This window comes from Diceros bicornis, chromosome 10 (genome assembly GCF_020826845.1).
Source record: "Diceros bicornis minor isolate mBicDic1 chromosome 10, mDicBic1.mat.cur, whole genome shotgun sequence".
Taxonomy (NCBI): Eukaryota; Metazoa; Chordata; class Mammalia; order Perissodactyla; family Rhinocerotidae; genus Diceros; species Diceros bicornis.
The window spans coordinates 11,379,734-11,395,716 of NC_080749.1; the positions used below are offsets into that span (position 1 = coordinate 11,379,734).

The 15,983-nt window shown below is 45.4% G+C and overlaps 1 protein-coding gene across 1 annotated transcript in view; it reads left to right on the plus strand.

Moving 5' to 3' along the window:
• Window positions 1-3,530, plus strand: part of CLASP1 (cytoplasmic linker associated protein 1) — a 260,490-nt gene extending 256,960 nt beyond the window's left edge. The window contains exon 40 of the mRNA XM_058548789.1: window positions 834-3,530. Within this exon, the coding sequence (XP_058404772.1) occupies window positions 834-920 (87 nt within the window). The 3' untranslated portion in view covers window positions 921-3,530. The remainder of the gene's footprint in view (window positions 1-833) is intronic.
• Window positions 3,531-15,983: the final 12,453 nt, after the last annotated feature.

Genomic DNA, 15,983 nt, shown 5'->3' on the forward strand with positions numbered 1-15,983 from the left:
TTTTGAGGGTCCAAGCAGACTTAAGTTAAAAACAAATGAGATCTCAGCTATGAGAGCCCTTTCATTGTAAAGCACTGTGCCCATCTGGGGTGACGTTATTTAGTGATGCAGTATCTGGCCCCCGGAAGGTCTAATCTTGCTGGAAGGAGCGAGCAAGTCCACTGCTAACTGTAGCTTGAGGCAGCATATGCTGAGTTGCACTAGGGGGAGGGAGTGCCTCAGGAGTTCCAAGGAAGGGATGATGGCATCCAGATGAGCAGATGGGGGAGGGCTTCCTGGAGGTGGCCTTGAAGCTGGGTCTCAGGTGCCACAGTGCTTCGGTGGGTTTCGGTAGGCAGAAATGGGGGTGGGGAGAGAAGGTGTGCTAGGTGAAAGGAACAGCTTCAGCTTTAGCAGAGGAGTGGAGGTTAGGGACTTGACCTCTAACCTTGGCTTAGCTGCTTTATCCCAGTGGGGTGCGGGCCCTCACCCTGCTATTCCCGCAAGCTTGGACGGCGCCGTTGGCTGCAGTCGCCCCAGAAAGGTGTGGATCTGCCCCTCGGATACCTTTTTCCAGGGATCTCTTGTGGCCCACCTGGTTAGAACAGGTTTCATCCTTTTTGTCACAACCCATTGTGCTTCCTCCCCTCCGGACTCTGACCTCCTCCCTCCTGCCGTGGCCCTGGCACTGGGCAGATGCGTTGGATGAGTAGTGGCACTCAGTAAATGTTTGTGTGATGAATTTCTCAGCTAAGGAACATGCTCTTTTCTTATTGTCACCTGGGTTTTTTCCCTGTTTTCTACTTTTTGATTGCTTTTCCTCCTGCTAATTTATTTGTATCTTCTCTTTGCAGATGAAGCTACTAAATTTATATATAAAGAGGGCCCAAACCACGAACAGCAACAGCAGCTCCTCCTCCGATGTGTCCACACACAGCTAATGGTGACGCCAGAGTCTCTTGGTAGCCCTAGAAGCAATTGGTGGTGCCTCTCCGAGACCTTTCCCACCCTCCCCCTTCATCGGCTGCCCAGTCAGTACAAGGAGGCCCGCAAATATTTATTACAATCAGTATTCTGGTCCCTTCCAGCTTTTGTGTAGAATCTTACTGGTATTGAATGTAAAGGAAGCAAGGCCTGTATCGCATCTTCTTACAAAACAAAAGGAATAAGAAAAGAAAAGAGCCATACTTAAACATGTCTTGTACAGCCTGCTGAGATCATAAAACCATGTGTGTGGATGCAGTTTTTAAAATCAGAGCTCTCTAGCCAATACTTGGTAGAAAGTAGCATTTTCTTTTCAGCTAATAACAGATTTGAGGAGGGTATGTTAATCTGTGTTTCTCTTTCATCTTACTTTCCTCTCCATGTGGCCTGTGTGGGGCAGAGCCCCACCCCTTTCACAACTGACACCGTGAAAGGGTTGTTCGTCTCTAAGTTGTGTTTTGAGACCTACTAAGAATATGAATCAAGTCTTGGCAAGAAATGGAGAAAAGCCTGAAGATGGCCTTTTAACAAATACCTGGAATTTTGCTTATGTCTAGACTGGAGGCCGACTGCCCTCACTTTTAGTTTAAAAGGGCGTCCTCCGTAATATTCTTCCAGGATAGGCTCCCAGCCCCTTCTGAACAGCTTCACTGATGCTGTCCCTACCCCAGAGCTTCCACTGGAAAGAATTCTTAAAGTTTAAATGCAAACTGAAAAATCAAGGTAAATTTATAGCATCGGTTAGTGGATGCCAAAAATGGCATATCATGAAGCATAGAGGACGTAAGAGGTGAAGTTGTTTTACTGCTGAGATCTTGGGGACACACGGGGCTTCTCTCGGGACCCTGGGACTTGGCAATTCCGCTTAGCACCATCTTTTTTCTCTCCCCTAACCTTTGCCTGAGCTGCTCAGTTCTGAAATGTTCTCAGTTAATCTGGTAAATGGCAACTCTGCCCTCTCAGTTTTGACTTCTCTGTTTAATTTGGGATTAAGATCAAAGAAAAGTCTAGAGAGACCATGTATCAGAACCATTTTTTTTTTTTAATTTTATGGATTGAAGTACTTCCTTGATCATCTATTGAAGGAGTCATTATTTAAGGAAAAAGTAATTATGATGAGTGGCAAATTGCAGAAAAACAGGATTTGAAACACAATTTTAGTCTGTTTCCTTTTCTTCAATGAGAAATTACCAGAGAAACTACCCCTTTTAAAAAATTTCTTGGAGGTTTGATTGCTCCAATAAAAGTAACTAGATTTGGAATCTGGTTAAATAAGTTTTGAGTAAAAGTCTTAAAGCCAAATGGAAACTTTTAATGCAATCATGAAGACTTCTATCGTCGCTGATTATTCTATTTTAGATCCTCTACATTGAACTGATTTTTCCATAAGGAAAATGCGTATTCTGATGTTCATTTTTAATGAAGTGTTTGCTGTTCCGATGCAGTCCCTCACAGCCGCCAGCACTGAGGAGCAGGGACTGTGGTTCTCACCGCTCGTCTTCACAGACCCCCTTCTCTGACCCTCCAGCTTTGATGGTGGAAGTTGTGAAAGACACTGTAGCAAACATAGCTCGTTTTCATTCAGAATTTATTATAGATACCTTATTTGGAAATAGGCACTGAAAATGAAGGTCCAGGAACAGTGAAGCCAGGGTGCCTTCACTGCGAGGGTGTATGTGTGTGTGTGTGTGGGTGTGTGTGTGTGTGTGGAGGGGGTATCTTGCACATGTAGGATGTACCCCACTGCTGCTGTTGAGGGAACTTTAAGAGTGTGTTTTAAGTGGTTGAATATTATTGACTTATTTTTGGCTCAAAACATAGCAGAACCAGGCCTTACTTTCATTGATAAATACCATTTGTTAATATTTCACTAAGGAGGTTTCTTTTTTACACTCTGCAAGTGAGCTGGAGCGTCTTGACGACTCTTCTGTGTTAGAAACGTGCGTTCTGGCTAGGTTATTTATGAGTTCTTTTATGCCTACTGCACTTAGAAAGACCTTTCTCCTCCAGCTCTGACTCCTAGTCCCCCTGGCCCCCCGCCTGTAGTTGGGAAGAACATTGCCGAATGTCCTCATAGTACTTGCAAAGGGCTAGCCTTGAATGTCACCTGCCCAACCTTCAATCTCCTGACTTAGATACAATCACTCACAGGTCTCTTGGCCTCAATCAGAACTGCTCCCACCGCCGAGGGGACTCGCATGCCGCCACCACCTCACAGGGAGGGGGCTGCACCACTGCCGCCCTCTCCAAGTCCTGACAGCTGCAGCTGCCTTGCCTTGCCGCCGCCTGCCTGCCAGGCCTCCTGTTCGGATGAAACAGCAGAACACAGAAGAGCAAAGCCCCCAAAACTGGGTTTGCCTCCCCTGTTTACCTGACTTTCCAGGGCCCCAAAACCCCCCATCCCCGCTGGGGCCGGATCGCCTGGCTCTCGCTTTCCTTCAAGCCGCTGCCATCCCTCTTGGGCCCCGGTGTGCCCGCAGGCTGAGGCCAAGGGGGCGGCGGGCGACCTTCTTCAAGGGCGCCGTGTGTGCCCCTCTGGCCCGGGGCCGCCGCCGGCCGCGGGGCCGCCTCTCGGGCTCACCGCTAGCTTACCGACTCCCCGAGCAGGTAGCGCAGCTGAGTTTGTCTCATGAATCTTTCTTTCCCTGCCACCCTTCATTTATCAAGCATAATATTACACATTAAAAACAGCAAATAAGAACTTTGGAGAATCCCACCAGGACTTTGCTAACAGTGATGTTTGGAAATGAAAAAAGAAATGCTCTGAAAAACATCAGCCACCAAAATAGTTTTGTTGGCACTGTTCACACGCATGGTCCCTCACACCCCCAGGTTGGGTTTTTGTTTTTTGTTTTTGGGCTTTTTCATGTTACATCCATATCTGTATTTATATGTTATTTGTTTCACCTTCAAGTGTATCATGGTAAATGTACAGGTTTTTTTTTTTGTTAATAATGTGCTAGAATTTGCTAAAAAAGAAAACAACAACAACAAAAAAAAACCCTTTTGAGTTTGCCCTAGAATAAAACAATTCAGATTCCTGCAGTGGAGCAGTCTTTTTCGTCACCATACCATCTAGATACCTTATCACATCTCCCTGACATCAGAACGTGGTGGCCGCATTTAGAAAGAATCCAAAGGGACTACATCAAGGGAGCTCTTTCTCCTCGTGATGTAAACAGCTCACACTCTAGGGGACATGTCGCAGCTGACCTGGTACCCAGGCAGTGCTGCTAGGTGGTGTGGAGTGGAGAGGTTGGGCATGGAGATGCACAGCGGGCTGCTTGAAAAAGGGGCCCCATTCCCTCATCTGAGCAGCGAGAGTGTTGGCTTCCAGGGATTCCGAGACCAGCCTGAGCTGCTAGGAGTAGGCGCTTCTCTGCTTGGACCTCAGGGAAGGGCTTGGAGGGGGCTGCCTGACAGCCGACGGGAGCATGGTCTTAGGAGGAATGGTGCACGACACTGAGGGCACCAATCCATTTCTTTGAAGTCTTTATTGAAAAAAAATTTCTTTTTTGAGTTTTCCATTGTGTTCCATGATGTATCTCAAGTATCACTACCCCCATGACTATGAGCCCCTTTTCCCCTTTGGCCCACCGCCTCCTACCCGTTGACATGTGACCTTGGAGCGCTACGGATCACAAATACATGGTTTCAAATCCCAGATTCCCCCCTTTCCCTCTTGGGCAAGTCACGACGCTTCCGGCCTCGTTCTCTCCACTTACAGATTGGCGTGAGAACTGCCTAGTGGAGGTGCTCTGAGGATCACTGAGGCAGTGTGGGTGAAGCAGCCGGCCCCTGCCCTGCCTCCTGCTGTGAAGTGGGGAGTACACGGGAGGGGCATGTCGCCCCCACACGGCTGCCCGTCCTGTCCATTATTCATTAGCAAACGTGGAAACCCCCGGGGCACGGGCCAGCTCAGGCAGGGCAGGCAGTGAGCTTTGTGCATTTGGGTCTGCGAGCCCTGGTGCCATTGCCCTTTCTCACCCTTCCGCACCCCAGGGCTGCCTTGCCACCTTTAAGAGGGTCACAGACTGTGGGTGTCGGGTGGGGAGTACAGAGGCCCACTGCGATCAGCATGGCTTTGGGGGATCTGAATGGTCTTCTCTCTAGAAAAATGCACGTTTCTACTCACACAGTTTCGCACTCAATCATAGAAGGATCCAGGACGCCCTGAAGCTCTCCAAGGTTTCCTAGATGAAAACTTAGAGACCACTTGGCTCATTCCTGGGGAGGGGAGGGGGCGGCTGTTGACAGGCAGTGTTAACATCACTGTGGAGGCTTTAGACTTTGGAAGAATTCTCATGTGTCTCCTCTTGCTGATTTTTACATCAGTCCTGAGATGCAGCTGAGGGGCGTGCTGTCATGTTTAATTTCCATGTGAGGAACCCGAGGCACGAGGAAAAGCCCCAGCTAGAGAGTAACGGAATGGAGCTGGGGCCAGACCCTAGGCCCTGCCTCTGTCTAGCCACTCCTCCCTGCCCATGCGCCTCCCCACCCTTCGCACATCTTTCCTGAAATTACAGAGCGCATCTCAGAAGCCCCTGGGAGGCTTGTGAAGCGGAAGGCTGGGCCCGGCCCCAGCACTGTTGATTCTGTAGGGCTGAGGTGGGGCCTGGAAATGGGCATTTCTAACAAGCTCTCAGGTGATGCTGATGCTGCTGGTCTGCAATCACAGTTTGAGAACCATTGTAGAGCATTTTGCTTAAAACATGACAGATGGTTTGATCCCAAGCTTTCGGACAATCCTTCAGACAAGCTGTTGGAGAAACAGCACTGGGCTTCGGGAATGTTAGCCAGACCATCGCGGACATGATGGGGTAATGGATGGTGACTAACTTAGCATCTGGACTAGGACTTTTGAAAGGGAAATGGCGTGCCATTAGCAGAGGGAAACCGGGAGTGTCTCGGGCAAATGGGACGTGTGGCCCCCCTGGGTGTAAAGCTCCTCACTCAGGAAATCTCTTCCCTGGCCTTTCCATTTCCTCCAGTGTTTATTAACTCCTACTGCGGTGGCTCCAGGCAAGAACAGACAAAGGTCATGCGAATGGGCATCTAACCCAGATTGTGTATTTAAAAAACATTAAAATGCTTCCACGCCAGTGCTCTCCTCAGACCCTGGGCCTGCTGCCAGCACTGAGGCCCAGGAGGTCGGCTCCTTCAGGCTCTGGGCCCCTCTGGAGGCGCAGAGCTCCTAGGGAAATTCCCAGCAGCTCTGGGATGCCCCTGCCTCCCTTGGTGCCCGACCAGGGACGAGAGGTGGGGCAGGAAGGGCCGCAGCCCCGGACCTGGGCCCAGGCAGCGCTGCCAACCCCAGCAATGGTTTGGGCTCTGCCTCCGCGGCCCCCTCTTCCTGGAAGGGCTGGGAAGGCTCCCCAGTTGTATCCAACACCAGCACCCGTCCGTGCCTCTTCTCTGGTCCCCTGCTTCCCCCATCTGCAGGCCTCTAGTTCCCCACTGGACATTTCCTGGTCCTTCAGCAGTGCCAGTGGCTGCCACTGAACACTGACTATATGCCCAGCTCTGTCCCAGTGCTTCATGAGTTATCTGATTTAATACTCACAACAACTCTGTGAGGTAGGTCCTTCCTGTGATAATTCCCATTTCACAGATGGGAAACAGACACAGAGAGGTTGAGTAACTTGCCTGGGGTCACAGAGCTAACAGGAGGCGGAGCTGGCATTCAAACCCAGGAAGTCAGCTCTAGACTGAACCAGAGTCTCGCCTTGTGCCTCTGTCTCTTCTCGGAGTCTCTGTTCCGTTTCCCACTACCCGACTCTTGTTAGCAAGCCCAGGTGGTCCCTTGTCACAGGCCTGCTGAGCTGTTTGACACCAAGGTCACGGTGAACGTTTATGGAACAACCCTGAGAGACTGCTCCCTGGGCGGGGCAAGAGGGGAAAAGGCCCGCTTGGGTGCAGGAAGTCTGGATCTTGAATCCAGCTCTGAGTGTTTCAGGTCTGTGACTTTAGCCAAATGAATCCAGCTTAGGGTGACCTCAGTTTCTTCCTCTGTAAAATCCTCGGGGTGAGAAATTGGGAGGAATGAGGCTTAGCACACTGTGCGTAAAATTCCTAACGGTTCTTGGAACCCTCAACAAGTATCAGCTATTATAATTCTTATTCTTATTCTTACGATTACTATTATTGAGACACCTACCCTAATTTCTGACACCCATGGCGCTCAATAAATGTTTGGACAGACAAATGAAAGAACGTCTCTGCCCCTTAAGACCTCCAGTCCAGTGGGAGAGATCAGCACGTACACCGTGAGCTTACAGGTGCTTCTCCATCCATGAGAGAGATGCTCAGACTGGAGGAAGCGGAGAGAGAAGAGTGACTGTCTGAATGTCCTTTTCTGTCCATTAACCTCCCTCCTGCACCTCCAGCTGCTCCTCAGCCCTACAGCATCTCCTCCTCGTCCTGTCCCAGCCTCAGGCCCTAGCGCCCAGCACTTCTCTGGGCACCCTCTCTACAGGGCGCTCGTCCACCCCACATCTTTCCATGCTGCTGTGTCCTGACCAGCCAAGTTTCATCTCCTGTGAGCTCCAGGTTCACACACCCACCTGCCGTCCAGACTTCTCCACGTGGATGTCTCAGGGGCTGCTCAGATGGAGCATTTCCGCAATCAGACTTTCAAGCTGGTGTCCCAAACCTGCTACTCCCCATTTTGGAAAATAGTGGCTCCACCTACCCAGGTGCTATGCCAGGCCCCTTCTCTCATCCTCCACTCCCGCCTTCAGCCCACCCCGGAGGCCTGTGACTCCCACCTCCAAAGTGCATCTTGAAGCCTCCGCCTCTTGCCCCTCTTGGCCCCACCTGGCCCAGGCCCCCTCTTTCCTCACCTGCCTGATGCCCTCCTGCCCCTCCCCTTCTTGCCTTCAACTCTCCCTCCTGAAGGTGAACGGACGGTGGCTTTTTTTTAAAAAAAAGCTCATCCTCTGTCGTCCCTTTGCTTCACACCTGGCAATGGTTTCATGCGCACACGGGTAAGACTCCAAAATCTTGACCATGGCCTGCAACTCCCGCCACCCTAACCCTGCTGTCCTCTTCCACCCCTTTTTGTGTCCCTGTGGCCCAGTCACTGTTTCCCTGGCTCTGGGCCTTTGCATTTCTGTTCCCTCTGCCTGGCCCACTCCCCTCACCCCTCACACACGCACACACACGCACATGCACACACCTATACACGCGCTTCCCTTGGCTGACTTCTATAGGTATTTTAGGTCTCAGCTTTGTTTTTTTTTTTTGTGAGGAAGATCAGCCCTGAGCTAACATCCATGCTAATCCTCCTCTTTTTGCTGAGGAAGACCGGCTCTGAGCTAACGTCCGTTGCCAATCCTCCTCCATTTTTTTTTTCCCAAAGCCCCAGTAGATAGTTGTATGTCATAGTTGCACATCCTTCTAGTTGCTGTATGTGGGACGCGGCCTCAGCATGGCTGGAGAAGCGGTGCGTTGGTGTGCTCCCGGGATCCGAACCCGGGCTGCCAGTAGCGGAGCGCGTGCACTTAACCGCTAAGCCACGGGCCGGCCCATAGGTCTCAGCTTAAATGCCAGGTCATTGCTTCTTTGGAGAAGAATCTAAGTGAGGCCTTTTACTTTTCATTCCTAACACACATCACACATTTTACATCTGTTTGTGCGAATATTTATCTGATTTCCCTATATCTGTGGGTGAGAACTGGGCCTGTGCCGTCTACCTCTGTGTTCCTAAGACTCAGCCCTTGTGCCTGGCCCATGATGGATGCTGAGTGAACGAATGAGTGACTAGTTTGCAGTTCCCCAAGTAGGACGTGACCTCAAGGGCATGCCTCATGATCGCGACTATTTTCCATTTATTCAGGAGCCCTGCCATGGCACATAAGAACACAGCTGCTACCGCTACCCCTCCCGGGTTCAAATCCCAGCTCTTGTGTGACCTTGGGCAAGGTTTCTAACCTCTTCTCTTCTGAATGGGCAGAGTACCAATGACAATAGTACCTACCTCACAGGATATGTGTAAATCACTTAAAAATTAATAGTGCCCTGGGCACTCTTGGCGTATTAGCTGCTACTTTTATTCAGGGGTCAATTAAACCAATCCAGTGGGGGACAGAGCTTGGCCTTTGCAGTTGGGCCTAGGTTCCAATGCTGTCTTCTTCATTTCCATGTAGTCTCAAGTGAGTCTTTTGGCTTCTATTAGCCCTAAAATTCCGAGGCAGCATGACCAATGTGGAAAACAGTTTGACATTCTCTTGTAAAGTTGAAGATTCCTATGCCTTACAACCCACCAATCCCACTCGTGGGGCGTGCCCTAGACAAACCCAGGCGTGAGTGTTCCAGAAGACACGCACAAGGGTGTTCGAGGCAGTGTGATTCCTAAAGCCAAAACAAGACAGCCCAAAGGGGCCCTGCGAGGAGGATTGGTAACGACTTGATGCTGTATTCACATAATGGGATTCGATACAGAAGTGAGAATGAATGAACTATGGCTGCACTTAGCAACACCGGTAAATCTCAGAAATACCATTTTGAGGGAAAAGAGAAAGTCACAGAATGATGCATCGAGTTTCTTTTCACATTTTTTTTTTTTCGTTGAGGAAGATTCATCCTGAGCTAACATCCACCACCAATCTTCCTCTTTTTGTTTGTGGGTCACCGCCACAGGATGGCCACTGACAGATGAATGGTGTAGGTCTGCGCCCCGGAACCAAACCCAGGCTGCCAAGGCAGAGCGCACCCAACTTAACCACTAGGCCACCAGGGCTGGCCCTCTTATCTTTTTCTAAAGGTGAAAATAACCCAAACTAAATAACCACGTATCTTTTAGAGACAGATATGTTGTGGTAAAACTCTACAAAACAGTAACAATTGAAACAAGATCAGTAAAATAGTTCTTAGCAAGATTCTATTGTGCACAAAAGAACAGTTTGTGAACTGGAGTTTTCAAACCCAAAACTGAGATGAAGCTCAGAGGCATGACGTTACGGGATGGCTCGTGAAGTGAAAATGAGGAAGTTGTTGAACCTTGACAATGACCATACACTGGGGTTTGGTTGGCAGGAGATTGGTTAAAAGTGATTTATACCATTTTAGGAAGATGGCTTATGTTTCTTTTATGATTATCAGAGGCATTTACAAGAAACAACCTAAGTCAGTTCATTCATAGTCATGAAATAAGCTAAATTTAGTTTTGCTTACATGGCTTAAATGGTTTTGTCTGCTCAGGGCATTTTAGAGTTTGGTCTCCATTTTGTGTTTTTCTTTAACACAGAGGAACAGGACAAGGAGGAGCAGGCTCACGATGATGATCTTCTGGCTCGTAATTTGGGTGGTGAGTTCACGGGTGTTTGTTTTAGTTTTTATAGCTCGTAACTAACATATGTTGTATATGTTTTATTTTGTATTATCAAATATGTTCATAATTTAAAAACAAAAAAATGTGTGAGAATCCTAAGTTATAAGATGATTTAGATGAATCTCCTATTCTTTGGATTATCATAGACATAGAAACCCCCAAATTTTAAATTCTTGAGGGAAATTTGCAGATCCCTGAGAATACACCTGTAAACCACCTTTCAAGGAAGGCCATACTGCATGAAACCGTCCAATGTCCTAACAGGCCTGTATCTGATGAAAGGCCCTGAATATAGGACCCTCTATGGGACATGCTTTCTCTCTGCACATGGCAGTGGGGGAGGGGTGACCATAGAAGGTCTCCTCTTCCCAGCACCAATTTCTCACAGCCCATGGCCCCTAAGCATCAGGGAGACTTCATCTCGTTCGGCTCCTGTTCCTGTGCACTCACTCTCTCCCACCCGGCTATACCTCCTAATCAAGGCCAAAAGGAGAAATGGTTCTGAAGTTTTCCAAATGGTTATTGATCACAGAGGGTCCTGCTTTTTCAGCCAAGTCTGAGGGTCCCTTATACTCTGTGTGAGACATTCTCCAAGAGGATGGGAAAGAGAACCTGAGAGAGACACACCCAGGGAGAGAAGTGCACAGGGAGATGGCCGCTCTCAGAAACATCAGGTTGCAGAGGAGAGGTGTTGAATCTGAGAAGGACTGGTGTGCTTAACACCTTTTCCAACCCCTCTAGCATTCCTTCCTCTACTGCTGAGCCGAACTCCCTTGGTGCTGGGTTCCATGTATGGCTATGTTCTGCCAAGAAGACGCACCTCGCAAGATGGGAAGCAGCTTTTGTTGAGGATGGACACAATGGTAGTGATGTTTTGTTCTTGGCGGGCAGCTGAGGTGCAGGTTCTAGCTGGTCCCCAGTGTCATAGCTACCAAACAGCAGGTGGACCACCAAGGTTTGTTCCCTTATCTTGGAAGGAATTTTCCCTGTCTGCCGTTGATCCTGGCTGAGTGGCACCCAACCTGGTCCCCTGGATCTCCTAAAGATAATGTCCACTACCTAACTATCTGTAAGAAATCCCCTTCTGCTTAAACTAACTGGAGGGGACTCCATCATTTGTAATGGAGGACCCTGAGTGACAGAGAGTCAGACAACTCAAACATTCAACTGAAGATAAAACAGCTAAATAAATCATGGCTCAGCCTTTTGATGAAATACTGTCCAGCTATGCAAAAGTGTATGTCCAAAAATTTTTTAACGACATGGGAGAATGCTCACAAATAATGTCAAGTGGAAAATAAAAAGATAGGGAGGAGTTCCTCTTCTGATAATGGTACACTAGATAATTTGGGGTAAACCCTTCCGCAGAAGGTAACCAAAAGAGCTGGACAAAATATTTTGGAAATTTGATTGAAGGCATCAGAGAGTTAACAAGGTAGTGAAAAATTACTAGGAATTACCAGGAATTCACAGGAAAAGATGGAAATCTGAAGAGATGAGCCTAGCATTTAGGGCAACTTGTGTCCTGGGGGTGTTTGCTGATCAGAAGAGAAAACTAAGACAATTAGGATGTGGAGCAAGGCTTTTGACAGCCTCATCCCCTTAGGTAGATAACATGATCCAAATTGCTAATGCCCCAAGTCCCTGGCAGAAACAAACCTAAGTCTTCTCTGGAGGAAGATAAGATTATCCAGGCCACAAAAATATTTATACAATTTTTCAGCACAGTGTTCAGCACACAATAAATAGTAACCTGCCACATGAAGGGGCAAGATAACATGAAAAAAGACCAACAGAAAAAACAGACAATAAATAAATATCTACAAGGGCTCCAACTATTGGAGTTATCAAACGCAGACTTTAAAATAACTTTATTAACATGTTCAAAGAGATAAAAGACAAGATTGAGAATTTCTACAGAGGATTGGAAACTTTTTAAAATATGCCATATCATTTTTAAAAAAACGATATGGTATAATAAAAACATAATTTCTAGAATTGAAAAATACAGTAACTGCAATTAAGAACTCTAGGGACAAGTTTAATAACAGATTAGACATAGCTGAAAAGATGATTAGTGAACTGGAAGACAGGCCAGAAGACAATATCAAAATGAAGCACAGAGAAACAAAAGGACAAAAAATACAGAAGCAATGGTGAGAAGCATAGAAGTTCTAAGAAGATGTAAAATCCATGTAATGGGAATCCCAGAGTGGAGGAGAATGTGAAAAGATAATGGCTAAGAATTTTTCAAAATGATGCAAGACATCACACTGCAGATTACAAAGTGCAATGAACGCCAGTAAGCAAGGCTGGGATGAAGGTGCACTTGCATGACCTGAGACTGAGTGTATCCTTAAATTTTGTGCCCTAAGCAACTGATTGCCTCACTTGAGTCCTGATCCTGCCAGTAAGGGTAAGTAAAATATTCAAATGTAGGTACATCATAATAAAATTTCATAAAAACAAGACAAAAAGAAAATTTTGAAAGAAGCTAGAGAAAAACAAAGATTATTTTCAAAGAGGCAACGATGAGACTGTCAGCTGACTTCACAGCAGAAACAACAGAAAACAGAAGATAATGGAATTTTATACCAACAAACACATCCTGTCAGACAGAAGATGAAATAAATAAAATTTCAGACAAACAAAAACAATAAAATTCTTCATGAGCAGACCTGCATAAAAAAATATTAAAGGGATTTCTCCAGGTAGAAAGAAATGATCCCAAATATTAGGTTGCTGTTGCAGGAAGGCATGAAGGTCAATTGAAATGGTAACTACAAAGGCAAATCTACATGATTCTGACTGTGTAAAAAAAAACAATAATAATAACGTCCCATGGAGTTTAAAATGCATGTGAAGTTAAAATTCATGACAACAATGGCGTAGAAATAAAAAGGGAGCAAGCCAAAGGAGGTTCTGAGGAAGAAAATAGAAGTACTGATGAACATTAGGTTTTGAAAAGTCAAGAATGTATTTTGAAACTCTTGGGAAAACTTAAAAATAAAGTTAAAGCAGGGTGTAATTTTCAAGCTAATAAAAGAGGGAAAAGAGTATAATAAAAAACAATCAATCCAAAAGAAGGCAAAAAGAATAGAAAAAGAAAAAAAGCAGATGGGGCAAATAGAAAGCACATAGTAAGATGTCAGATTGAAGCCAACACCTGGCCGATTACATTAAACACAAACGGGCAGAATACACCAACGGGATGAGAAAAATGTTTAGACTGGATTTTTGAAAAAGCCACAGCTCTATGCTGTTTCCAAGAGGCACATCTGAACATAAGTATATAGGTAAGTTGAAAGCAGGTTGAGAAAGGATATACCAGGCAAGCACAATATTTAAAAATATGTTTCTAAATAACCCAACGGACAAGGAAGAAATTACAGTGGAAATTAGAAAATATTTTGAACTGAATGGTAATGAAAATATCACATATCAAAATTTGTGGAATGCAACTAAAATGCCAAGCTGAGAGGAAAATTTTAACCTTGGATGCATATGTTGGATAAAAGAAAAAGCTGAAAATTTATAACTTAACCTTTTATCTCAAGAAGTTAGAAAAAGAATAGCAACATAAACGCAACATAGAAGGGAAATAATAAAATGCAGAAATCAATTAAATAAGAAACATGTAATAGGGACGATTAATAAAGAGAAAAGCTGATTACTCGGAAAGACATACAATTAACAGCACCTCAAAATCAATAAACCTTTGGCAAGATTAATTGAGGAAAAAAGGAAAAGCCACAGATTATCAATATCAGGAGTGAAAAGAGGAACCTCATCAGAGGTCCTATAGATGCAAAAACGTGATGAGGAGCAGTGGAAAACACAAGCAAAAGAAGACATCTGGATCTCCACCTGACTCCACACGCAAAAATTAACTCAGATGGATCAAAGAACTAAATCTAAGAGCTAAAACTATAAAACTCTTAAAAGAAAACATGTTAAACCTTCATTACCTTTTATTAGGCAATATGACAACAAAAGCCCAAGCAACAAAAGAAAAAAAAAGACAAATTGGACTTCACCAAAATCGAAAACTTTTACTTTTTTGAGCTTCAAAAAACATCATCAAGAAAGTGAAAAAACCACCCATAGACTGGGAGAAAAATATTTGCAAATCATGTATCTGATAAGGGACTTACATCCAGAACATGGAAAGAACTCTTACAACTCAGCAATAAAAGACAAATAACTCAATTGAAAAATGGGCAAAGGATCTGAATAGATATTTTAAAATTTAAAAAACTATATATATATATATAAATATATAAATATAAATGACCAACAAGTACATAAAAAATGATTGACATTAGGGCCAGCCCTGTGGCCTAGGGGTCGGGTTCGGCGTGCTCTGCTTTGGTGGCCCGGGTGCAGTTCCTGGGTCCAGACATACACCACTTATCGGCAGCTATTTTGTGGCGGCGACCCACATATAAAATAGAGGAAAATTGGCAAATAGAGGAAAATTGGCACAGGTGTTAGCTCAGGGCGTATCTTCCTGGGAAAAAAAAAGACTGACATTAAAAAAATGCAAATCAAAACTACAGTAAGATATCTCTTAGCACCCACTAGAATGGCTGGAGTCAAAAAGGCAGACTAACAATTTTGGCAAAGATGTGGAGAAATTTGAACCCTCATACATTGCTGAAAGGAATGTAAAGTGGTGCAGCCACTTTGGGAAAGTCTGGCAGTGCATAGTTACCATATGTCCCAGCAATTTCAAACTTAGATATTTACCCAAGAGAACTGAAAATATATGTCCACACAAAAACTTAGAAAAGAATGTTTAGGGGCCGGCCCCCTGGCGTAGTGGTTAAGTGCACGTGCTCCACTGCTAGCGGCCGAGTTCAGATCCGAGCGCCCACCGAGGCACTGCTTGTCAGGCCATGCTGTGGCGGCGTCCCATATAAAGTGGAGCAAGATAGGCACAGATGTTAGCCCAGGGCCAGTCTTCCTCAGCAAAAAGAGGAGAACTGGCATGGATGTTAGCTCAGGGCTGATCTTCCTCACAAAAAGAAAAGAAAAGAAAAGAAAAGAAAAGAAAAGAATGTTTATAGCAACATTATTCATAATAGTCCAAAAGTGGAAACACGAATGTCCATCAGCTGATAAATAGGTAAACTAAATGTAGTATATCCATACAATGAAATAGTATTTGGCCGTTAAAAGGAATGATGGACTGATACATACTACAACATGGATGAACCTTGAAAACATTACGCTAAGTGAAAGAAGCCAGTCACAAAAGGCTTCATATTGTATGATTCCATTTGTATGAAATGCCCAAAATAGGCAAGTCTGTAGAAAATAGATTAGTAGTTGCCAAGGGCTGAGGGGAGGAGGGAATGGGAGTGACTGCTGATGGATATGGAGTTTCTTTTCAGGATAATTAAAATATTCTAGAACTGGATAGTGGTGATGATTGTGCAACTTTGTGGATACACTAAAAACCACTGTATTGTACACTTAAAAAATAAAAAGGATGAGTATATACAATGTAACAATAACAGGCTAAAATGTAGACAAAAATACAACAGTCCAAAACTGATCCAAAAAACAAAAAAGAAACCGTTAGTAGTTTTGTAACTATTAAAGAAATTGAATACATAATTTTAAAGCTTCACACAAAGAAAGCGCCATGCCCAGATGGCTGCACTTGTGCCTTTTACCAAACACT